This window comes from Callithrix jacchus, chromosome 21 (genome assembly GCF_049354715.1).
Source record: "Callithrix jacchus isolate 240 chromosome 21, calJac240_pri, whole genome shotgun sequence".
In the NCBI taxonomy this organism is placed as follows: domain Eukaryota; kingdom Metazoa; phylum Chordata; class Mammalia; order Primates; family Cebidae; genus Callithrix; species Callithrix jacchus.
The window spans coordinates 45,706,616-45,733,005 of NC_133522.1; the positions used below are offsets into that span (position 1 = coordinate 45,706,616).

Here is a 26,390-nt window from a genome sequence, read left to right on the forward strand (position 1 = left end):
CCAGGTCATGTTGATACAAGAGGTGGACTCTCACAGCCTGGGCATCTCTGTCCCTGTGGCTTTGCAGGGTATAGAAGCCCCTCCAAGCAGCTCTCACAGAGTAGTGTTGAGTGTCTGTAGCTTTTCCAAGTGCATGGTGCAAGCTGTCGGTGGATCTTCTATTCTGGGGTCTGGAGAATGGTGGCTTTCTTCTCACAGCCTTACCAGGCAGTGTCCCAGTGGGGACTCTGTGTAGGGGCTCTGACCCAACATTTCCCTTCCACGCTGCCATAGCAGAGGTTCTCCATGAAGGCTCTGCCCCTGCAGCCAATTTCTGTCTGGACATCATTCCACACATCCTCTGAAATCTGGGCAGAGGTTCCCACACCTCAATTCTTGTCTTCTGTGTACCTGCACAACCAACAGCAGCTGGAAGCTACCAAGGCTGAGGGCTTGTGCCTTCTGAAGCAACGACCCAAGCTGTACCTTGGCTCCTTTTGGCCATGGCTGTAGTGGCTGGGACACAGGGCACCAAGTCCCAAGGCTACACACAGCAGCAGGTCCTTGACCCAGCCCACAGAACCAAACCATTTTTTCCCACTAGGCCTCTGGGCCTGTGATGGGAGGGGTTGCTGCAAAGTTCTCTGACATGCCCTGGAGACATTTTCTCCTTCGTCTTGGCAATTAGTATTTGGCTTCTCACGATTTATGCAAATTTCTGTAACCAGCTTGAATTTCTCCCCAGAAACTGGGTTTTTCTTTTCTATTACATTATTAGACTGCAAATTTTTTAAACTTCTGTGCTTCACTTCCTCTTGAATACTTTGCTACTTAGAATTTTTTTTTCTTCCAAACACCCTAAACCATCTTTCTCAAGTTCAAAGTTGCACAGATCTCTAGGGTAGGGGTAAAATGCCTCCAGTATCTTTGCTAAAGCATGGCAAGAGTCACCTTAACTCCAGTTCCCAACACATTCCTCATCTCCCTCTGAGACCCTCATCCTGGACTTCATCGTCTGTATCACTATCAGCATTTTGGTCAAAGCCATTTAACAAGTCTCTAGGAAGTTCCAAACTTTCCCACATTTTCCTGTCTTCTTCTGAGCTCTCCAAATTGTTTCAACCTCTGCTGTTACCTAGTTCCAAAGTTGCTTCCACGTTTTCAGGTATGCTTAGAGTAGGACCCCACTCCTGGTACCAATTTACTGTATTAGTTCGTTTTCACACTGCTGTGAAGAAATATACGGGACTGGGTGTTTTATAAAGAGGTTTAATTGATTTGCAGTTCTGCGTGGCTGGAGAGGCCTCAGGAAACTTACAATCATGGTGAAGGCACCTCTTCACAGGGCAGCAGGAGAGAGAATGAGTACCCAGAAAAGGGGGAAAGTCCCTTATAAAACCATCAGATCTCACGAGAACTCACTCACTAACAAGAGAACAGCATGGGGGTAACCACTCCCAGGATTCAACTACCTCCCATTGGGGCCCTCCCATGACATGTGGGAATTATGAGAACTACAATTTAAGATAAGATTTGGGTGAGGACACAGCCAAACCATATCAGATATTTAGCAGCATCCCTGGTCTCAACACACTAGATATCATTTACATTTTCCTTGTTCAGTTTGTAACAACTGAAAATATTTTCCCCCAGCTGTGAGAATGTCTCCAGACATTGCCAGTGTCTCCCCAGGGAGGGAAGAGGAAATGCCCTGCTCCTCCTTTGGGAACCACGAGGGTAGATTAAGGGCTTTACATGTTGGCTGCCCTCTGTCTTGTTGGTATTGGTGCTGTGTTCTATTAACATCTATTACCATAGCTTGGTGTAAGGCCAGCCTGCTTCCTGCCCTCAGTGCTCTCCACTTGTGGTGATTGCACCCACTTTGCTTTTGATGGGTGAATGTTGCCACCCAGCCTCTATTATTTCTAGATCCTGCCATGCCTGTTGCTATCAGGGAGCCTGCTTCTGCAGTGGCTTCCCTTATGCCCAGTCCCGTCCTGCAGAGGAGGGACAGCGCCAGGCTACTCAGTACTGCTGGGGCTCCTCTCATCAGCACTTTCTTATCGCTTTGTTAAAGGCAATGCCCTCATTGCACTTTTTTTGGACTTTCTTGGTGTATCCGCTGTGGCATGCCCTCAACTCTAGGCCCCTGGGCCCCACATCCACTTTTTGCCACGGTGGGTCTGGCATCTTGGCCTCAGTCAATATGGGCACTGTCTTCTTCAAGGTTCCGAAAGCCATACTAGCAGCTTGTAGGTATCCTCTCCTGAGGTCTTTCCTAGAGTGGTAAGTCCTGTATCATAAGCTCATTTTCCTGTTTCAATAAACTTTCTTGCCCAACTTCATTTTCTGCTCCTGCTGGTGCCTTCTTGCTTCGATCTAACACTCAAATCCAGTCTCCTACACATTCTCTGTACATGTTGGCCAAGTCCTGCAGGTCCTCTGGGGAGAGCCCTTTTCTCCACTGTCAGGCTCAGCACTTTCCCCACCAGCTTATGGGTGATTCTAGCCTAGTCATGAGTTTGGTGGCCATGAGGAAAGGTGGAACTTCTCTTGGAATGTGTGTGTTATCTTACCAGAGCCTCCGCATCATCTTCAAGCTCCAGGGGTACTAGTCTTCAACAGGGAGGAGAAGGCCAGTCTTGCAAGCCCAGAGGCATCAGGGGAATCTGGGATTCTGAGATCTTTAAGCACATTCCACCCATGACTCAGGATCCATTTCTCTTTCGATCAGACTCTGACCTGGGCACAGCACACCTGCTGACACTGAGAATTTAGATTTGTGTGGGGTTCTGCTAGGCTCATGATAAGCCTTGGGATTTCTTCAGCTTCCTCTGCTTGTAGCCCATAGAAAATAAGAGTCTTCTTTATTTTTTATTTTTATTTTTTGAGATGGAGTCTCACTCTGTCTCTCGGGCTGGAGTGTAGTGGTGCAATCTTGGCTCACTGCAACTTCTGCCTGCCCGGTTCAAGCAATTCTCCTGCCTCAACCTCCCGAGTACCTGAGATTACAGGCACCCCCCCACTATGCCCGGCTAATTTTTTGTATTTTTAGTAGAGATGGGGTTTCATCATGTTGGCAGGTTGATCTCGAACTCACGACCTCGTGATTAGCCCACTTCGGCCTGCCAAAGTGCTGTGACTGCAGGAGTGAGCCACCACGCCTGGCCCCTGAGTCGTCTTTGTTTTTATAAAATAAACCAGAGCTTCCCATATGGGCCTGGGTTTCGTACTTAACCTTGAGTTCTAATTAATCACCCCCAGCCTTGCTTTATTTCTGTCTATAGCCTAGATTTCCACAGCAGCAGCTATCTGATTCCACTGTGTTTACAACTACTCTTTCTCCCACATTTCTTGGCTATCTGACTCAGTCACTTCATGGTTCCCACACTGAGCATTCTTTCCACAGGTGTAGCACCCCACTTCCCCAGGGTGAGCGCTCTAACACCCGCACACTGCTGCACTTCATCGGGGCTCCATGCTGCACCTGCATGCTGCACCGAGGATCCACCTGTTCAGCTGGCTGGCAGGTGATCAGCTCTGAACCCTGTGCCAAGGTCTTCTTTGCTCCCACTGCTCCTGATGCGACTCTAAGGTCAGTTTTCCAGAAGCTGCTCCTAAGGTGGATGCAGGGTGATACTGAGCCATGCCTTGTAATGATACTGTGTGGGAGTAGTGGGGCAGGATGGGGCACAGGGAGAACTCAGGCCATGACTGAGGCAGGACAATGCTCCATGGATCCTACAGCAAACTCTGGAGATGGGATGGAAGATTCTGCAGAGCTGTCCCAGGTTGGGACCAGAGAGGACCAGGCCTTTTTTGGATATGTGCTGCCCCCTGCATAGCTCCTTTGGCTGAGAGCAGTCTCTTTGGGGGCTCAGAATTGAGAGTTGAGTCCATTGCCAACACTCTCAGCAGGTGGGAGAATGAGTACGTCAGTCCCCAGAGGGCGGGGAATGGGGGTGGTTCACTGTGGAGCGTCCCACAGGAACCAACCTTAGCTCTTGGCCAGATGTCTTAGTCACCTCAGGATGCCTTAAAAGAATACCACAGCCAGGGAGGGTCAGCAACAGAAATTACATTCTGACAGTTCTGGAGGCTGGAAATCTGAGGTTGAGGTGCCAGGGCTGGCTCCTTCTGAGGTCCCTTCCTTTGTTTTTTTCTCCCTGTCTCCACAGGGCCACCCCCTTGTGTGTGTCTGTGTCTTAATTTCTTCTTATAAGGACACCAGTCATAATAGATTAGGGCCCAACACTTACAGACCTCATTGAAACTTAAGCCTCATTAGAGGCCCCGTCTCCACATACAGTCGTGTTGGGGGGTCAGGCCTTCAGCATACAAATTTGGCAAAGACACGATCTGGTCCATAGCCCTAGATGAGCAGGCTGGCTCTGCAGAAAGAATCACAGATCTGAAATTTTGGGAACAATTACTGGAAAGTGAATTGGAGGAGTTCACCTGTGTAGAGAGTGGGAACAGGGAAAATAATTAAGGACTCAACAAAACCCATTTCTGAAAGCTGTCAGGCTGCTGAGAATCGAGAAGGCCTATCAGCTGGCCCACAGTGCAGCCTTCAGAGCTGCAGAGGCTCTTTGAATACAAACATCCACTGACCTTTTCATCCAAGAGAGGGGCTGCAGAGGGTGACACGCAGGCTCTGCAGGCCAGCCAGCCGGTCCTCATCTGCAGGGCAGGCTTGGGCATTTAATTGGGCTGAAGGGAACTGCGAGTTATAAAATGACCTTTTCTTCCATACATGGGGAATAATTTAAACCTTAAGAAGAGCGGCAGCTTCAGGTATGTTTGTAGCACTTGTAATTAGAAGATGTGGCAAGAGAGAGATCCACGGGACCATCACAGATGGATTTTACCTGTCCCTGTCAGTCTCCTGTGTTCTTCCTTTCTCTCCTGTTGGCTGATGCCTTTTGGAAGAGTCACCTCACCTAGTGTCGAGATGGCATGGAAGGCTGCATGCATGAAACACAAATTATTTCAGATTAGAGGGAGACATGGGGGGGGAGAGAGAGAAAGAGAGAGAGAAAGAGAGAGAGAGAGAGAGAGAGAGAGAACGCAAGTCAAGCATACCAAAGTTTTAATAACTTCAAGAAATAATGAAACATACACATCTACTATATAGACTGGCTACTTAAGAGTGACCGTGAGCATGGAGAAGAGGTGGGGTAAGAAGTAGAGGCAGCACGGTGTTTGTGCCATATTCTTTTTTTTTTTTTTTTGAGATGGAGTTTCGCTCTTGTTACCCAGGCTGGAGGGCAATGGTGCTATCTTGGCTCACTGCAACCTCCGCCTCCTGGGTTCAAGCAATTCTCCTGCCTCAGCCTCCTGAGTAGCTGGGATTACAGGCGCGCACCACCATGCCCAGCTAATTTTTGTATTTTTAGTAGAGACGGGGTTTCACCTTGTTGACCAGGATGGTCTCGATCTCTTAACCCTGTGATCCACCCGCCTCGGCCTCCCAAAGTGCTGGGATTACAGGCTTGAGCCGCCACACCTGGCCCTGTTTGTGCAATATTCTTTGCTAAAATCCTGGAAGATCACAGCCAAGCATTCCCATTCATTACTATTTTTTCTTCAAAAAGGCAGTAAAACCCAATTATCTAGGTTTAAATCAGGTATGATTTGTGGGAAAAGTTTTTAACATTTTAGAAAACCGGATTAAAATTTGACAGCAGATGTTAAAAATGCCCTTTTCCCCTCATTTTTCAAAAGAGAAAATCCTTACCTGTTGGCATGGGAAAGAGAACCTAATTTCACAGAACAAAAGAGCTTTCTTTCCTACAGCAACATTCACACTTAGTAACCGCTAGGGTATTTATTTATTCAGAAGTGGTTTCAGGTGCCGACTCAGTGCTGGGCACTGTGCCAGGCATGGGCAAGGAAAAAATCAGCAGGGTGGTGTGCCTGGCCTCTGCCTCTCTCCAGGGGCTTGAAGTCCAGAAGGTAGGAGACAAGGCTTGAGTAAACACACATTCATGCAACATTACAACGAGCACTTCCTTCCAGGAGGGGTTTGGATAATTAGGCTGCACATCCATATCCGTAGATAGAACCTGCATAGTCTTCTGGCACGGGGCTGCATCACATCCAGTGGTGGGCAGCAGGCTAGAGTCTGCAGGAAGATTCAAGCTCAGGGCAGCAGGGAAGGAGGTGAGGAGTCAAAGATAGGAGTCCCTGGGCTCACCCATCAAGCTAGAGAAGCTGAGGCTCAGACGGCTGTGTAGACACCGAGGCTGTATAGTTGGCATTGGGCTGGGAAGCAGTGAAGGCAGAAGAGGGGGGCTCGCCACCAAAGCCAGGCTGTGTAGTCTCTGTTGCAAGGAGGGCGACCACATTCTTTGTCTGTGCTGGATTAAAACAGCACTATTCCTGCAGAGGCGAGGAAATGAATCAGAAGGTAAGTTCTTTTTAAAAGTCCCCCCACTCCCAGAAATTACACACAAATGATGCATTTCGTGTGAAGTATGAAGAGAAGCCCTGGGTCATTAATATATAGTGTTCCTATAAATAATCTCACAGGCAGCTTGGGCCAACTCTACCCCTTCAGGCAGGATCACGCTCCCAAAAAAATGAAAATAATCTGTCCTTATTATATATATATATTTCCATAAATTATAGAACCACCTGTCTGTATTTTAATTCAGCCAGGCTGAAGTTTTCCCCAAGATCTAATATATGAAAATGCAGATCTAATTCTTCTGGAGTTCCTTCAAAATTTATTTTCCAGCTCAATCTATCTAGTGTATGTAGTTTTGCTTAGGTTGGCAGATGCAAGGCTTTAGTATTCTATATGACCAGTGGAGAAAATCAGACACTGAGCAATGGAGCAACTTCGCCAAGGTCATACAGAAAACGATTTCTCATGTCCGCCATCCAAGTTCTAAGCTTCTGGTTCAGAAAACCATTTGTCACATAACAGAGTGTTCGGCTAACCTGAGAAAGGTCGAATGACGGGGCACATTGCAGCAATTTACATGAGATCGACATACATGTGTAAAAGTAAACCACAGCCCACCCAGCAGCCTGAAGAGGAGGTGGAAAGGGAGGGAAGCACTGCATCAGGCGGCGCTTCTCAAACCTGACTGCTCATTGGAGCCACAGGAAGAGGTTGAAAGATCGCTCATCGGCCGTCCTTGTCCCTGGACATGCTGTGAAGAGGTCCAGAGAGTCTTTGCAGTTCTTGGTCTGATACCTGGTCTTGTTGCCGTACTAGTCCCAGGAGGCTCCACAGGGCCAGGAGATGTGGGCCCAGGGCCCGTCTGTGGGAGAGGATGCCATGTGTGTTCAGGCTGGGGTGCTGCTTGACAGCTGGCGCTCTTGCGCTCGGGACCTGGTGGATTGCACACTCAGACCCGTCTTGTGTCACTGGCGAGCACCGATTTCCAGGGCAGCTTGGCTCTCCCTTTGGGGCAATGCTGAACATTTATTTTGTGTTCTCTGTATCAGGACAACTCCACAACTCATTAACGGGAGACAGTTATTTTACTAAAGGATATCCTGGAAGGAAGCAAATCACACTGCCACGTGTGTACCTATGCAACTACCTTGCATGTTATTCACATGTACCCCAAAACCTAAAATGCAATTAAAAAAAAAGGAAAAAAAAATCTTGGGGACATAAAGAGGATGAAATTGCATGCCACAAGGCAAACCTTGAGGAAATCACCTTTAAGCTACTTCTATCTGTTCCCCGAAAATTCCACGCGTGCTGCCAGAACCAAGTGCCGAGACTGCGTGCCTTAAACAGAAACGTACCCCCCGGCAGTTCTGCAGGCTGAAGGTGTGAGGTCAAGGGGCGGCAGCGTTGGTTTCTCTGAGACCTCTGTCCTTGGCTTGCGGAGACCGTCTTCTCGCTGTATCGTCACAGGGATGTCCCTCTGTGCGTGTCTGCACTTTAATCTGTTCTTCTTATAAGAACTCCAGTCCTACTGGATTAGGGCCCACCCTGGTGACCTTGTTTTAACGTAATCACCTCTTCAAAGACCTTATCTCCAAAGAAGGTCACGTTTTGAGATATTGAGGGTTAGACTCAAATATATGAATTCTGGAGGAAGGCAGTCAGCTCACACCATAACCCATCCTCTCCCCAATAGCCTTTATAGTCCCTTGGTTGGTCCCAAAGAATTGCCGAGTCCACCTGGCAAAGCCTCAGCCCAGCCCTGCGCCTCCAATGCTGCCCCTTCACTAGGAACCTCAGCAGTAAGTGCTGTGCCGCCAAGCCCACGCTGCTGCAGCCCTTGATGCATTTTTGTGCTGCTAGAAAATGCAGGTCTGCTCCGGAGCCAGCCAGCAGAGCACAGGTGGATTCTCCGTGTCCCCTCTGCACAGCCTGCAGAACGGCAACTGGGACTCCGTGGAGGCTGACACTGGGAGGCACCTCCTACAACTCCAGGCTCTGGGAGCTCCCGCCCCCAGCAGGGCAGGAGTCCCCTGGGGAGGCTGCGGTTTTGCCCCTGAGAAATCACAAGTGTCTCCTAGAGTAGATAAGCAAGCCCCCTTCTTCCAATCTGTGGATGTGTCATACATCCCAGATGACACTGTGGCTCCGGTTCCTCCCTTCTGCCCTCCTTCTCCTCCTTTCCCACTGCTAACCACCTGGGCAACCCTAAAGGCACCCCACGTGTGCCTTCCCAAGCATGGCATTGGGGGCAAGGAGGAGAAGGGGAGTGAGAGGAGAAGGAGGATGCTGCCTTTACTAGTTTGCAAATGATTTGTGTGGTCAGGATATGTAAATAAACAGTTTACACACATGTAAAATGTAAAGGAATACAACACATTTACATATATTATATTACATATAATGTTCATTTCTTTTGCTTTGTGAAATATGAGTTTTTTATTATTACACTTGAACTGGGGTACGTGTGCAGAACGTGCAGGTTTGTTACATAGGCATACACGTGCCACGGTGGTTTGCTGCCTCCATCCCCCCGTCACCTATATTAGGTATTTCTCCTAATGCTATCCCTCCCCAATACCCCCACCCCCTGCTATGCCTCCCCTAAGCCCCCAACCCCCCGACAGACCCCAGTGTGTGATGTTCCCCTCCCTGTGTCCATGTGTTCTCATTGTTTAACACCCACTTATGAGTGAGAACATGCGGTGTTTGCTTTTCTGTTCCTGTGTCAGTTTGCTGAGAATGATGGTTTCCAGCTTCATCCATGTCCCTGCAAAGGACATGAGCATATTTTATAATAACTCATGTGCCAAACTTCCCATTGGAGGGGGCTTGTCTACAGACAAGGCCCCATGTGAAGTGGCGGTAAGTTAAGGAGATTGGTTCCCACGAGAAGCTACAGGAGAGACTCTGTCTTGCTCCCCTGTGTTCATGCGGGGTGGGTGAGGGTGCTGATTGGCCGGCGCTCCTGGTCAAGGCCTCTGAGGGCAGCCTGTTCCCGCTGGTGCCCATTCTGGCCTTCTGCTTGCTGTGCAAGGTGAACCTGAGGAGGTGGTGGCATCGACGGCCTGGGTGTGTAAAAAGGAAGACAGTCCAGGGTGGAGGGCGTGGGGTACTGAGCTGAGGAGAGAGGATTGGCAGCCTGGTGTCTTGCTGCCTGCTCTGCACAGGGAGATGAGGGGCACTGGGGATGGGTCACAAGAGCTTGAATCTTCTCACCAGACCCGCTAAGTCCCGCTCGGGGACGGGCAGAGTAACTGATGTGTATGCACCTTCAGTCTACACGACGCCTCTTTGGGCCGGTTGAGGGTCCACTCGGATGCCTTGAAGACTTCAGAGCCTCACGGTGTTGGGACTGAACAAAGGATGGAACATCTTCCCAGAAAGGCTGAACAGGGCTAAGGCAAGGAGACCTTTTACCAGGCCGGGACCAACGCCCAGGCTCCTTTCCGGCCCCTTACTGTTGTGCGGAACACACATCGGTAAGGCTGCTGGAGCCACTCTCCTCCCTTGTTGAAGTCATGGGGACCCAATTCCATGTCCTAGGCCATCTGCTCTTGCCCTTCCAGCTCAGGGTACAAGCAGGGCAACAGATTTGGGATGGGGGAGAGAGAGCAGAGATGTGAAACTCCTTGGGCTGAGTTTTGTGTCGTAAAGGGCAAGGGAAACACAGCTCCTGGTAAAAGCTGGAAGATGTGAGCAGGTACACAGGTGTTTTCAGGACTCCTCTTCCCTTAGAATAACAATCCTTCCTACTGACATTTGAAAGGTATTTTTCATGCATGTAAATTTTGCACTCAGTAGAAAATGCACAGTGGCCTTCCTGTGATGATCTTTGAACCTCTAGCTTTTATTTATTTATTTATTTATTTATTTATTTATTTATTTGTTTGTTTGTTTGTTTGTTTGTTTGTTTGTTTATTAAGACATGGGATCTCACTCTGCGGCCCAGGCTGGAGTGTATTGGTTTTAAAGAAAGCTAGCCTTTCCTTCTATGCCGGCAGGAATTTGGAGCAGAGACCTAACGTGCCATTCTCTTTTACACCACTAGATGGCCCTTGGTGCTTCAGATGTCAGTCAGGCTTGCAGACAGGTGAATGCATTTCATTGGCTCCAGGGAGGCATGATGCCACCGGGCAGCTCTTTTTAAGAGAAAAGCCAGAACCAGTGGAGCAGCGACCCCTGAGCAGTGTTCTCTGTGCTGAGTGGCGGGACTGAGCTGCTGAGTTAGAGCCAACATGAGTGAGGTGAGTGACGCTTCGACCTGTAGAGGGAAACCTAGGAGTGAGGAGAAGGGACCTCGGCTGAAGGATTAGGCTCAGGAAATGTGAGGGGTTTAGGAGCAGTGCCGGAGCACAGATTAATCCTGTAATTACTTGCTTGGAGGACTCACAGTACTGATCTCTTGATTTGAATGGCAAGTGCAGAAATAGGTTAAATTTGCAACTTTTACAATTAACCTTAGGGAGAGAAAGGGATGCCTTGTTTGCTTCTGATTGAATGGGGACTTTGAGAAGCGCTTTGGGTTTTAGAGCTCAGAAAAGAAAGCCAATTGTTTAATTCTCTCATGAAGATGTGTGTCTTTGCGCAATTCCTGCGGTGACCCCTTTCAGAATGTGAGCTGGCAGGTGGTCATCTGGTGAATGAAAGCCTTGGAAGGGAAGGGGGCAAAGCGGGGAAAGGGCTGGCCGTGGGGTGGCATTTCATGGCCCAGCTGGACAAACTACCTCTGCGGTTAATCAGAGCACCAGGGAAAGAAATGCAGAGAGTAGTAGGACCCGGGAAACATCAGCGTGTGCGGGTCTGTGGCTCTAAGACCGGACGCAGCCCTGGCAGAAGAGGAGCTACAGTTTTGCAAATCCAAAGTCACGTCTCTCAATATGTTTATGCAGACTGTGTTTTGTTGGGGCCAACTGACAGCACGTTTGCTTTAAGATTGTCTTCTCCTTTTTTCTCATCTATGATGCAGATTAGTGGTGGCACCACACCATCCTCTAATTCAACTCAATAACCGAGCCAAATGCATTTTCATTTCCTCTTGGTTGGCACTTAAATAATTACTTTTAAAGATCTTTTGTCTTCTCTGTCTTTTTCTGACAGATGGATGATCCTTTTCTTGGAAATCTAGGGTAAAATTAACAACTTCAGAAATAAAATGCCTCCTCCCTGCTTTTGTCTCTTTGATGGGTGATTTTTGATATAAACATGACAAGAAGAAGAGCAAAGCACTATACAACTTAGAAACGGGGTTTGGGACAGAGCCAAGGGTTTGAGGCAGAGAGAGACCCACTGTGGGGTGGAAGACGGGAATTCTTCCACCGCCGCCACCAGCAGTACCTACGACAACAGTTAATGCTTGCCTGTGTGCCAACAGTGCCAGGCTCTCTCTACACCTGTCACCTGCTTTGAACCTCTCAACCACTCTGTGCAGTAGGCACATTATTATTCCCAACTGATGGATAAGGACACTGAGGAACAGGGGTGGGAAGTACGTGCTTCAAGGTCGCCAGCTAATGAACAGTAGAGCAGGACTTGGGCTGCAATGCTGGGTGGTTGACTGCCTGGTGAATCTTGATGTCCAAATGTGTATGGAATTTGCTGAACAGCTGGATGCCAGAGGTTGGGGGAGGAGAGGGGAGGTGAGGAGAAAGAAGTTGGGGCTCTGAACTAGAGATGGGGTGACGAGGATGAGACCTCCATTTCCCATGTGCTAGGGCGAGGGGCTTTCTGCTGGACTCTAAGTAGCTTTCAGAAGCTCCTGTGCCCACTCTAGCTCACCTTGCTTGCAACAAGAAGGGATGGCTGCATGGAGTGGTTTTTCTTTAAATACAACTTATTCAAGAAGAGTTTCTTACAGAAGAAGGAGTTAGAAAGTAGCACAGCCCTGAGGGGCGGCTTCTCAGGTCAAGTCAGCTACCCTGGGATTCTGGCTCAGTCATGCCATCTCTTGCCGAGGCTCCTGGCCAGCAAGGTGCTCACGAGCTCTCCAGGAGGCTCAGCTCTGCTGGGCTCACTCAACTGTGCGGGTCTCCAGGGAGAAAGCTCGTGTTCCAGAGTTCACCTGTGATTAGGGTCACAGCCTGGTTCCTACTGAATGTGTAATCAGGGCAGCAATGCAGTCACGGCCCCGCCCTGGCTCTTATCAGGCACAGTCGCAGGCTCTTGCAAGAGCTCTCACCTCAGTTCCTCTAATGTGGATAAAAGCACACAAGAGGCGCAGTCCACTTTTCTGCTCCCTGCCCCCTCCCAGCTCCCTGCCCCCTTCCACCCTCCTGCCCCTTCTCCCCCTCACATCACATGGGGCCCCCTCCCTCGGACCACCGGCATAGCCACCGCTCCTGGCTGATCTCCAAGTTCCTGGGCGTGTGCTCCTTGGAGAGCAGGAATTTGTCCTTTGACTAAACCTTAAATCTGCTTAAAATATTTAATAAAGTGGAACAGAAGCTCCTTTCTGAGAACTGGATTCCCCCTTCACGGCACCTCCCAAAGGGTTTCTTTGGTTGGATGAATTAAATGTGGTTTCTAGTTTTAATAACGCTCAGGCAGAAATGGATTTCAGGTGATCATTGACTTGCATATGGATTTCAGGTGATCATTGACTTGCATGTGTGACTAATTACCAAAGAAAGCCAGAGCAATGGGTTTTGCCAGACGTTCCTTGACCTTAGGATTTATTGGGGTCTGGTGGGTAAATCGTGCCAGCTGCAGCGCTGGAGCTGAGAGCCTGCTGCAGAAATGCTGGAGCTCATTAGCTGCTTACTCGGGCTAGTGGACCTGTTTGCTGGCTGGAGAGGACCTCAAAGCATCATCTACGTCCTGGGGTCTGCTCTGCACTTCCAGGCTTCCCCACCTTTAAGGGAAAGATGGAGCAGCAAAGGGAGCCTCGAACTGGTTTGAAACTGGGCAGCTTTACAAGAGGACGTTTTCTTTATTTCCTGTAAAAACACTTTTCCTGGGAAATGACATGTGATAGAAAAGAACAGCTCAGGAAAGTAAAGTCCAAATTTAGGGAAATGTGAGAGTGGAGGTGGTTTGTGGGGGTGTCTGATTTACATTTCGGTATTAAAATATGTCAGATGTGCCGGGAGCAATCTATGAGGTGAATTAGAAGATAATGTAGCAGGGATCAGAATGCAGGCTTAAGCCCATCGGCTGGATCAGAAATCCTAACCCTCACAGCCTCAGTTTACAAAGTGCATTCTTTCTCCCTCATGGGACTCACTCAGGCACAAGAAAAATGGCTACCTTTGTTTAGCCTAACAGAGGTTTTGAAAAACAGCATTCCCGGAACAGTAACCAGCAGTCCCATGTTCTCCCTCAGGTGTCGTTTTAAGTTGCTTTTCAAAATAACTTATTTAGGAGAGCCACGGGCAAGGTTGGAAGGGGTGAGGACAGACATCTGGAGTGTTGATTTAAAAACGTGACACCCTTGCCCTGTTTAGGGTGTGGACTGGAGACGCTCTGGGTCATACAATCCAATGACAGCTGTTAATTGGATTTGAGACCCCTTTGGGAAGAGCCTCTTGGTAACCCCGAGTTTCACAGTCACGGCTGGGCCCTTTTCTTGCTTTGGCATGGACGGGAAAGTGCAACTCTGTGCCAGCACTGTGGCTCTTTTGTGTAGACACTGGCCACAGGGAAAGATGATGCCCATCAAAGGCATGGTTTGAAAAACACCAAGGACATTTAAGGGCACATCTTTAGATACGCATGTCTGTTCTTAGCACACAAATAGAATCAATGTCAAATTTAATGTGTACATTAAAATGTACTATGATCTCTAAAGGAAGAAGAAAGCCGTAAATGGCATTTTTCTTGATGGAGATTGCCAAGGAGAGGCTACATGCACTTAACTCATGAGCTGAGGGAATAGAAAAAACATGAATTAAAACAAAGTGTTTTGCCACTGATTAAAAAATATCATGCAGCAGTGGTTTGGGGCTCACATAGTTGACTGTCATGGTTACCCAGTGGAGGGACTGATGTCAAAATGAAACAGATCATGGCCAGGTGCGGTGGCTCACGCCTGTATTCCTAGCACTTTGGGAGGCTGAGGCAGGTGGATCACTAGGTCAGGAGTTTGAGACCAGCCTGGCCAAGATGGTGAAACCCTGTTTCTACTAAAAATACAAAAAACAGCTGGGCACGGTGGCAGGCACCTATAATTTTATCTACTTGGGAGGTTGAGGCAGGCGAATCAATTGAACCCGGGAGGTGGAAGTTGCAGTGAGCTGAGATCGCAGCACTGCAGTCTAGCCTGGGTGACAGAGCAAAGACTTCGTCTCAAAAAAAAAACCAGGTCTAAGAAGAGAAAGATTACAGCTTTGAGCTTCTTATGATGTAAGAGTAAACTCAAACATGCTAACGGGTGGGTGATTAGATGTGTAAGGAGCTGTATATTTTAGACCAGTTGTTAGGCACAGACTCTGAGGGTGACTGTGTAAAATGTGCGGTTTGCAAATGGTCCACAAAACGCAGCAATGGAAGGGCAAATGACAATTTAACTTCTTGTGTAATTGTAACCCCACGTGGGGGTGTACCTGCCGCAGAGACTCTGAGAGATCAAGCGAGTTCCATTTAGCTTCGTTGGACACCGTGGAAGACACTCTTTCCTCTAACTGGGGGTGTGAAGTCCAGACAGACACCAGTTACAACTTCAGTTTGAAGTTCAGCTTTTTCAGATAGAGACGAGGTCAAAATTAAGCAGGAAAACGTGTTTCCTGGGCTGACGATTGGGAAGAGTTGCCACAAAATTTGTTTCCCCGATCATGCATTTTACGAACAAATGCTGTGGGGTTGAAGAGTCTCAGGTTTTCTCTTCTGAATTCTGAGAATGACACAATGCAAGATGTGTATATATATATATATATTTTTTTTTTTTAAAAAGAAAATAAGCGACTCACTTGATTTTATTAAAGGTTTAGTGAAGTAGTGCAATCAAGATGAAAAGAAAACGTGTTTGTGTAATGGAAAGTGTTTTAAACTGACGGTGAACACATTCTTTGTGTTATTTTTTAAAATTCTAATTTCTACTGTCATGGCTTCATTAGAGATGTGATCGGGAAAGGCTTTCACAGTTTCTCTGTGGTCCTTCTGTTCTTAGACCACTGGGCACGTGGAACTATTTGGACGCATAAACAATACCAGGACCTAAGCCTGGGGCTTTTTGTTAATTTAGAATGACTTTCTAGAAAGGTCTTCATACTGGGAGAAAAGAAGAATTTTAGGGGATGCATGCATACAGGTTTATGTTATATTGACTAATATTTTTTTTTTTGAGACGGAGCTTCGCGCTTGTTACCCAGGCTGGAGTGCAATGGTGTGATCTCGGCTCACCGCAACCTCCGCCTCCTGGGTTCAGGCAATTCTCCTGCCTCAGCCTCCTGAGTAGCTGGGATTACAGGCACGCGCCACCATGCCCAGCTAATTTTTGGTATATTTTTTAGTAGAGACGGGGTTTCACCATGTTGACCAGGATGGTCTCGATCTCTTGACCTTGTGATCCACCCGCCTCGGCCTCCCAAAGTGCTGGGATTACAGGCTTGAGCCACCGCGCCCGGCCTATATTGACTAATATTTTTATAAAACACTACATTAAAAATCATGCCGTTAAAGAATTACGGGCTGCCTAGTATTGATTAGAAGCATCCTAGACTGCGAACTTCCCAACAGGGACAATTTCATATCATTCACAAGCCTGACTGCTGGTTTGGCCCCTTGGTAAGTGTCCAGTTACCGAATGAATAAATAAGTTTTGGGATGTGGATTTATCAGTTGCTGTAATCAATAGGCCAGGCACCCTCTTTTCTAAATGTGGAGGCTTGTGGTTGGGATGCATTTGGAAAAGACATATTCCATCTTTTGTTATTTACTCCTGGTTTGAAGCCCGTGTTTGTCACTGAAATCCTTTTAAGTGGGACATGGGTGCATTGTTATATACGCAACATAAGTGCTTTCATGACAATAAAAGAAAATGAGGAAAAGTAAGAAGAATCTCCACAGAAGGAACTCTTGACATTTGGGGAAATGTCAGGGAAAATATGGGAACTGAGCGAGGGACGTAGAATTCTAATATCCTATGTTTCCGTGTTGTCTCAGCTGAGACTAACTCACTTCAGGTAAGTTCAGTGAAATTCAAACAAAAGAGATTGTAGCCAGAGAGGCAGAGCGTGTGAATATCTTGCAAAATGGTTTGCTGTATCGAAATAGAAAACCAATTTGACTGTGATTAGAAGAGAATAAGAGAGAGTCTAAGCAGATCTTTAGTGACAGGGCTCCTAGTGCCCAGTCGCCATCAGCCCAGTTGTAAATTCTGGCATATTATTGAAGGTGAAATATATCTAGCACGCAGAAAGGAAATTGCATATTATTGCAAGTAAATAGTTTGGTTAACATCTAAGATTAATTCTTAATAACATACTTACAACATTAATTAAAATAAATAATTTACGTTTGAATGTTTAAATATTTTAGTAAATTTATATTTGAAATAGGAATATGTGAAAATTTACATGCACAAAGGGATGGATTTCAATTTGTTCTCTTGGGGAGTTGGAAACTGAATTGCACGTCCACACCCGTGTGCACTCTGATAGGATTTCCACTCCCCTATCAACCCCCCAGGCGTAAACTATTCACCACTCTTCTTCCCATCTTTCAGATGAGGTGCGATATGAACACTGAATATGGAAACATTTTCCGATCACCTGGGCACAGGTGCCTTTGGGGTATAGATATGAGAATGTTCAATAAGGCATTGTTTTGTGCCACAAACAAAGCAAGCTTGCCACAGTCATCCATGGCTTAAATCTATAAACACCAGCTTCATGTTGGGGCCATTCTATGCAAACAGTTCAGCCTAAGCCACACATTCCAGGCATTGGTCTGCTTGTATATTGTTTATGCCTCACAAACAGCTCTAAATTTATGTTCAGAATCTCACTGAATTTACTGCTCACTCCATTTCTGAAAGGGAAATGCTTGGCCCATATTTAAGACATGCCAGTAGAAAAATCAATCTTCCACTAAATGCCATTTTAAAATAGTTTAATTTTAACCCACCATTTCATAAATAAAGGGAAGATGAATTAGACTCATAAAGCAGGAAGGTAATCATCCACAAATTGAACATTTAAGGGGAAGGAAGCAAAATCTGTGAACTCTTCCAACCATTCAAATAAGGCGATTTTCCTTACAAAGGAGCTAGAATAGAGAGCAGGGGAGTCCCTCTCTTCAAGGTTTCTGCCCTCCATTTCAGGACAGTCTTGGACTTGGATGAGCCTAAAATGTCTCCAGCCACACACAAGTCAGACCTCTGCCTAGTAGTTCGAAAGACAACTTTTGAATATTAAATATTATTTACGACGATTTAATATCAAGTCGGGGTCCAGACTGGCTTGAGATCACGCTATTCCTGGTATGACAATCCAAGTCTGTGGCACAACAAAAGACACCGTCATCTGTCCCCATAGCATCACATTTGTGGTTTGGTCAATAACCCAATGAAATAATGGTTATTTTAATGATATACAACCTCTGAAAAAAGGACTCTAGAAGTCGACAAGACCCATTAACACGTGTCTTTATCAAATGAGAGTAAAAATATAACAAGAAAACACAAGAGGGAGAAATAATATAATTTCTTCCTTTTTTTCCCAAGATCTTTTAGTTTTTGAACCAATAGATGCATCTGTCTACCAGGTGGCTAAGTTCTAATATATATATTTTTAAAGCTAGCTAAGAGATTACACCTGCTTGAAAATTTATGATTCTTATGTACAGTAGTTCCCCCTTATCTTCCAGTGCCCAGTGGATGGCTGAATGTGTGGGTGATACTAATCCTATATATGCTGTGCTCTTTCCATCCCATAATAACTGAAAGTGCTACTAAGCGGCTAACGGGCAGGTACTGTAGACAGTGTAGATATGCTGGACAAAGGAGCGATTCATGTCCTGGGACAGCTAGCATAATGCTACTCAGTACCGAGTGCAATTTACAACTTAGGAATTATTTCTGGAATTTTCCATCAAATATTTTTGGACCGTGGTTAACAGCAGGTAACTGAAACCTCCGAAAGTGAAACCAAGGACAGTTAAGGGGAAACCATTCTGCGATTTCGTCAAGTAGTAGCCACTGATTCATTAGGAGTTGGTAGAAAAATGCCACATTTTTCTTTTCTTGAACCCAGCAAAAATTCTCACTGTATTTAGGGTTTTCTTTTTCTAATTGTACATTTTCTCACAGTTTTTTTGATATGCAAAGAAATCTCTGATGCCATAAATGGGTCAAATTTCGAGCCGAGCGTGGCTGTGCGACAGCATCCTGAGTGCCAGTCTCCTCATCTCTGAGTGGTGAGAGCGTATGCACAGACACTAGCACTGCCACAAGCTTACCCATGTCCAAGATGGGCCATGGTGTGGAGTCTTCTTTACAGATCTTATCTCTGCATGTTCCAGTGAGTTTTAGATGGAAATAGCAACAAGCAAAACTTCAAACCGTGAGGCCATAGTGTCATTCTTCTCCTTAAAACAATTAAGGGTGACTTGATGTGATTTTGTCCTCTTGCCTTCTATGACTTTCCACAATTGTCATTGCTCTAACAACTGTTTCAACATATCAACATTTTGGGGACTATCTTCTCAATCTCCCCACAGATCCATAACAGAACAATGGAATAGTTGTCTGCAATGATTATGGATATCAATACTCCAAAGTTTTTTTTTTTATTGTACTTTAAGTTTTGGGGTACATGTGCAGATCTTGCAAGATTATTGCATAGGTATATACATGCCATGGTGGTTTGCTGTCTCCATCTCCCTGTCACCTACATCAGGCATTTCTCCCAGTGTTATCCCTCCCCAACGTCACTACCCTCCATTGTCCCTCCCTTGGCCCCCCACCCTCCAACAGACACCGGTTGTGATGTTCCCTTCACTGTGCCCATGTGTTCTCATTGTTCAATACCCACCTATGAGTGAGAACATGCAGTGTTTGATTTTCTGTTCTTGTGTCAGTTTGCTGAGAATGATGGTTTCCAGATTCATCCATGTCCTTACAAAGGACACAAACATCGTTTTTTTATGGCTGCATAGTATTCCATGGTGTATATGTGCCACATTTTCTTTGTCCAGTCTATCATTGATGGACATTTGGGTTGGTTTCAGGTCTTTGCTATTGCAAACAGTGCCACAATGAGCATATGTGTGCATGTGTTTTTATAATAGAACGATTTATAATCCTTTGGATATATACCTGGTAATGGGATTGCTGGGTCAAATGGAATTTCTGTTTCTAGATCCTCGAGTAATTGCCACACTGTCTTCCACAATAGTTGAACTAATTTACACTCCTACCAACAGTGTAAAAGCACTCCTATTCCCCCACATCCTCTCCAGCATCTGTTGTCTTCTGATTTTTTTAATGATTGCCTTTCTAACTGGCAGGAGATGGTATCTCAATATGGGGATACCACATTGAGATTTGCATTTCTCTAATGGTCAGTGATGATGAGCATTTTTTCATGTTTGTTGGCCTCATAAATATCTTCTTTTGAAAAGTGTCTGTTCATATCCTTCTCCCACTTTTGAATTTTTTTTTTCTTGTAAATCAAATCTGCTTTGGTTCTTTGTAGATTCTGGATATTAGCCCTTTGTCAGATAGGTAGATTGCAAAATTTTTTCCCATTCTGTTGGTTACCAGTTCACTCTAATGATTGTTTCTTCTACTGTGCAGAAACACTTAAGTTTAATTAGATCCTATTTGTCTATTTTGGCTTTTGTTGCCATTGCTTTTGGTGTTTTAGTCATAAAGTCCTTGTGTATGCCTATGTCCTGAATGGTATTGCCTAAGTTTTCTTCTAGGGTTTTAATGGTGTTAGATCTTATGTTTAAATCTTTAATCCATCTGGAGTTAATTTTAGTGTAAGGTGTAAGGAAGGGGTCCAGTTTCAGCTTTCTGCCTATGGCTAGCCAGTTTTTCCAACACCATTTATTAAACAGAGAATCCTTTCCTCATTGATTGTTTTTGTCAGGTTTGTGAAAGATCAGATGGTTGTAGATATGTGGCATTGCTTCCGAGGCCTCTGTTCTGTTCCATTGGTCTATATGTCTGTTTTGATGCCAGTACTATACTGTTTTGATTACTGTAGCCTTGCAGTATAGTTTGAAGTCAGGTAGCGTGATGCCTCCAGCTTTGTTATTTTTGCTTAGGATTGCCTTGGCTATGCAGGAGTTTTATAGTGTACCCTGATAGGAAAACAATTTAACCCTGTATACACAACACATTTTTATTTATTTTACAATTATGTATACATACTAATATGCTAATATAGTAAGAATTAATCGTTAAAGGAAGGGTGTGGAAATCTATCATTCCAATACATTTTTTTGGTAACTATACTTCTTTTTGAGTCTAATTTGATGGCTGAGGTATTTTTTGTTTGTTTTTTGTTCAGAGCCACGCTCTGTTGCTCAGGTTGGAGTGCAGTGGTGCGATCTTGGCTCACTGAAACCTCTGTCTCCTGGGTTCAAGTGATTCTCCTGCCTCAGCCTCCTGAGTAGCTGGGATTTCAGGCACATGCCACCATGCCCAGCTAATTTTTGTATTTTTGGTAGAGATGGGGTTTCACCATGTTGGTCAGGCTGCTCTCGAACTCCTTACCTTGTGATCTACCCGCCTTGGCCTCCCAAAGTGCTGGGATTACAGGTGTGAGTCACCACGCCCAGCCAATGGCTGAGGTTTTTCAGCTTGTATTGCTGCCCATGAAGACATCCTAAGAATAGAAGGTTTAGTTAGGGCTTTCGTTGTTTCCTTGGCATTTGTGCTGGTGGTGTTAGCATTATTTTCAGTCTATGATTTTATGCAGGATTTTAAAACTATATAAAAGACATAAAATTTACCATTTTAACAATTTTTAAGGGTACAGTTCAGCAGTATTAAGTATATTTACACTGTTGTGAAACAGGTCTATGGAACTTTTTCATCTTTTGAAGCTGAGACTCTGGATCCATTCAATAACCACTCTTCATTTTCCCTCCCCTGTCTCCCAGCAAAACCCATTCTATTTCTTACCTCTATCAGTTTGACTAATTTAGGTACCTCAGATGCATGGAATCATACAGTAATTGTCTTTTTGTGACCGACTTATTTTACTTAACATAATGTCTTCAAGGTTCATCTATGTTGTGTCCTGTGACTGTGTAGGACATTTTAAAAGCCACTTACCTACTGTGGGAAGATTAGTTTAGTTAAAGGTAAATCATATAATCTATAAATCCTCTTAATGGAACACAAAGAACTACAGTACATCACACAAGGATATTCTGAGAGCACGTCAGCAGGCAGTGTGTCTGGGACAATCTCCAATCGTGGAACTACTACCCTTTCCTACCCACCAGGTAATGATGTCAGCATCAATCCAGATATTAGCTATTGATGAAACCTAATGTTTCTATTATTATTATACTTTGAGTTCTGAGATACATGTGCAGAACGTGCAGGTTTGTTACATAGGCATACACATGCCATGGTGGTTTGCTGCAACCATCAACCCGTCATCTACATTAGATATTTCTCCTAATAGTATGTCTCCCCCAGCCCCCCACCCCCTGACAGGTCCTGGTGTGTGATGCTCCCCTCCCTGTGCCCATGAATTCTCATTGCAACTCCCACTCATGAGTGAGAACATGTGGTATTTGGTTTTCTTTTCTTGTGTTAGTTGGCTGAGAATGATGGTTTCCAGCTTCATCCATGTCCTTACAAAGGACATGAATTCATCATTTTTTATGGCTGCATAGTATTCCATGGTATATATGTGCCACATTTTCTTTATCCAGTCTATCATTGATGGGCATTTGGGTTGGTTTCAAGTCTTTGCTATTGGGAATAGTGCTGCAATAAATATAAATGTGCATGTATCTTTATAGTAGAATGAGTTATAATCCTTTGGGTATATATCCAGTAATGGGATTGCTGAGTCAAATAGTATTTCTGGGTCTAGATCCTTGAAGAATTGCCACACTGTCTTCCACAATGGTTGAATTAATTTACACTCTTACCAACAGTGTAAAAGTGTTCCTATTTCTCCATATCCTCTCTACCATCTGTTGATGAAAACTATTTTTTAAATAGATCTTAGATCCTACACAAATATATATACAAATTCCAGAGTCTTCTTTACCATGAGTGTTTGTGACAATGAAGCACCTTGCAGCCCCAGAGGTGCCACTGACGATGTGGTCTGTGCCAACAGCACCCCCTGAAGTTGTGCTGTGAACAATCTATGCTACTGAGCATGGAGACTCTGCCCTTCCTTGGGGTGACGTCAGCCTGCTTAAGGACTATTGACCTTGAGAAAGACTGTCGTTTTTATAGTTCCACTTAGAATTCAGGGAATCAGAGAAGGACATCTTTTGTCATTTCATTCAAAATGGTCATTTTAAAATAGGGGACTGAGTGTCCAACGATTAATCTTGGGCAAAATCGCAGAGCTTCTTGAGAAAAAGCCAGCCTAAGTTTCACTTCCACATTTTCTATACGATTAAATTCCTCATTTTCTGGATACAACCCCATTTATTTTAAACCTGTCCAAATTCCACTTAGACTTTGCACAAGTAATTTATTAAATTAAAATGTCCTATTTTGTTAGTCTTAAGTAAAAAAAGAATCGCTGCAGAAATGGACAAAGCCAGTTTTCTTGTCATCAGGTCTTCAACTCTATTTCTAGGAATTCCAGCTTCCGCTCTGACACTCCCAGGCTCCCATTCAGTCACACATGGAGAAGCTGAGAAATGTTAATATTGCTACCCTGTGGAGTGTTTCATTAAGACCCTGTTGGGCACAGGGGCTCACTCCTGTAATCCCAGCATTTTGGGAGGCCCAGGCAGGAGGACTGATTAAGCCCAGGAGTTAGAGACCATCCTGGACAACATGGCAAAAATCCCATTTAAAAAAAAAAAATAAAAAAATCAGCTGGGCTTGGTGGTGCATACCTCTAGTCCCAGCTACTCAGGAGGCTGAGATGGGAGGCTGGTTTGCACCTGGGAGGTGGAGGTTGCTGTGAGCCATGATCATGCCACTTCACTCCAGCCTACACAACAGAGCCAGATCCTGCCTCACAAGAAAAAAAAACGCAAAACAAAACAAAACAATCAAAGAAACAAGATCCTTGTTGGCAAAGTTTTCTTCTGTTTTGCCTGGTAACGTTCTTGACTTTGAAGTTACACCGATCACCTTTATGCCTTGCTTACTCTCTAGGGCTCTGTTTGCATAAGAAAGAGCATTCTGAACCCCAACACATACAATTTTTATAAAACATTTTCCCAGAAAATGGTGGCCCTTTTTATGGCCAAGAGCATTGCATATATAATCAGTCATCACACATTTTGTTAGTCACATTTCTTTTTTTCTTCTAGATTATGATGAGAGAGAGAGAGAGAGAGACAGACAGACAGACAGACTACATCTTCTTCTATACCTTTTCATCTTCCCAGCACTACACCATTGAACTCACATTGATGGAGAATCAATAAGATGTGGTCCTTACCCCTTAAACATATGGCGGGGAGAGAATCACATAAAATTAACTCTACTATGGTGTCCATGTAGAGCTTCAGGTCTATTCTCTGTATAAAGCAAGTGCCAGGATGCATGGGTTAATTTGCCATTGCTCAGGGCTGGGAAGGAGAGGAAAGGAGATGCCGTGGTTAATCTTCCCAAAGCAGCTGGAGCTTATAAAAGTCTGGGCTCAGCACATACTGATTGAGGAATAGCACTATGATAGTGCTCTGGTAGTCTTAAAAGTCATACATTTTAGAGCCATTTCAGAATTTGGCAATCTTCAAGCTCATTGTGTAGAAACATGCATTATGATACCATAGTTAATTCTGAACTCCTGCCTGGTGATAAAAGTTGCTTTAAACATGTTGGACATTTTCTCATTCACATCAGTGAATATTGGGGCTCTATGGACTTGTTCCATCTTTCTTTAAAAGTGAGAAGTCTTCTGTGTATTGGAAAGAGATTACAGGAGGACAGTGAATTACATTTTTAAAAGTGCACATATTATTTGGTTTTAAAATTCACATGTTCCAATTGTGAGAACTGTGCACACAAATTTAGGTATGTCTGTAATTTCCCTTTGTGAGAGTATCTGTCTGTGCTTGCTCGTGGTAGAGTATCATTGCACTCTGTATCTCCGAGCTTCTAGTGGTTTCTTTTGTTTATATTTTAATTTCTGGGGTACATGTGCGGATCTTGCAGGACTGTTACATAGATATACACATGCCATGGTGGTTTGCTGCCTCCATCCCCCCGTCACCTATATTAGGTATTTCTCCCAATGTTATCTCTTCTCAACCTCCCCACCCCCACTGTCCCTCCCCTAGCCCCCCACCCCCCAACAGACCCCAGTGTGTGATGTTCCCTTCCCTGTGTCCATCTGTGTGTTCTCACAGTTCAGCACCCACCTATGAATGAGAATATGCAGTGTTTGGTTTTCTGTTCTTGTGTCAGTTTGCTGAAAATGATGGTTTTCAGATTCATCCAAGTCCCTGCCAAGGACATGAACTCCTCCTTTTTAATGGCTGCATAGTATTCCATGGTGTATATGTGCCACATTTTCTTTATCCAGTCTATCATTGATGGGCATTTGGGTTGGTTCCAGGTCTTTGCTATTGTGAACAGTGCTGCAATGAGCATACACGTGAATGTATCTTTATAATAGAATGATTTATAATCCTTATTTCTGAAAATGTTCTATACCTCAGAAATGTGGGACATTTTACCTCTTCTTGAAGAAAATTTCTTTTCTTTCTTTTTTATTTTTTTGAGACGGTGTTTTGGTCTTTTTGCCCAGGCTGGAGTGCAATGGTGCAATCTCGGTTCACTGCAACCTCTGCCTCCTGGATTCAAGGGATTCTCCTGCCTCAGCCTCCCGAGTACCTGAGATTACAGGCACCTGCCATCATGTGAGCTAGTAGAGATGGGCCATGTTGTCCAGGCTGGTCTCAAATTCCTGACCTCAAGTGATCTGCCTGCCGTGGCTTCCCAAAGATCTGGGATTACAGGCATGAGCCACCTTGCCCAGCCAAGAAAATTTCTTAAAATAGATGTAGCAATTTGTCAAGCACCTCCACCAAACACCTTCTTCAAGTTCATAGTTATTTTTCATCCAGCTTCTATCTTTGCTGTCTTTAAAGATGATTTGTTTCATTTTCAGGCACTATTCTATGAATTTCTGTGTCATCACTTTTGCTGAGTTCTTGCTGGGAGCCAGATTTGGCTGAAATTCCTATGAGAGTTCCCCCACAGTTGCATATTGGATTAGTATTTCGAATTTTCACATGACAAAATATAAATGCTGCCAAATGTAACTCCGGAGGTACAAGAAGTGCCTTCGGGGGCCCTTACTGTGGCTCCTTAATGTCCCATTAGTATCACAACAAGGAAAAGAGACACGAGCTGAAGAGTCAGGCAGGTCCAGGCAGAATTGAGACCATTTAAAAGCACACTGGAGTTCTGCGATCCTCCCTCCCGGACCCCTCTGCCTTCAACCTCTTTTGAGGTAACGTAGCTCAGAGTTGGGACATCCGTAAGAGACTGTGACAGGGAGTAGAGCAGAACCAGTGACATAATTTGTGGGCCCAATGAAAAATCAATATGATGCCCCTTGTTAAGCATTGATTAGAATTTTAAGATGGGGACAGCAACATATCAGACCAAGCCAGGGCCCTTCTGAGAGTGGGCCCCCAGGGACCACATGGGTCATTCTCCCATGAAGCCAGCCCTGGGTCAAAATGGGAAGCACCCCAATTGTTTTTTAATAAGAAGAAGCAGAGCCAATGAAATATCATTATCATTCCATTATCTTTGCAATGTCTGGAGGCTTGTGTGTACATATAATGTCCCTGTCCAAGTGGAAGCTCTCAAAATGGCCCAAGCCTGACCATGGAGGTCAGTGGGTGAAGAGTCTTTCCCCCAAATCCAAGGGAGCTTTCAAGT

The 26,390-nt window shown here is 45.1% G+C and overlaps 1 protein-coding gene across 2 annotated transcripts in view; it reads left to right on the forward strand.

Annotated features, from left to right (window-relative positions):
* The first annotated feature begins 10,565 nt into the window (after positions 1-10,565).
* The window catches only part of PCP4 (Purkinje cell protein 4), a 66,020-nt gene continuing 50,195 nt past the window's right edge, over positions 10,566-26,390 (forward strand). For both annotated transcript variants that reach the window (XM_054248943.2, XM_002761434.6), the window contains exon 1: positions 10,566-10,638. Coding sequence is in view for 1 of the 2 variants with exons in the window: in XM_002761434.6 (XP_002761480.1) it covers positions 10,630-10,638 (9 nt within the window). In the remaining variant the exon portion in view is untranslated. The remainder of the gene's footprint in view (positions 10,639-26,390) is intronic.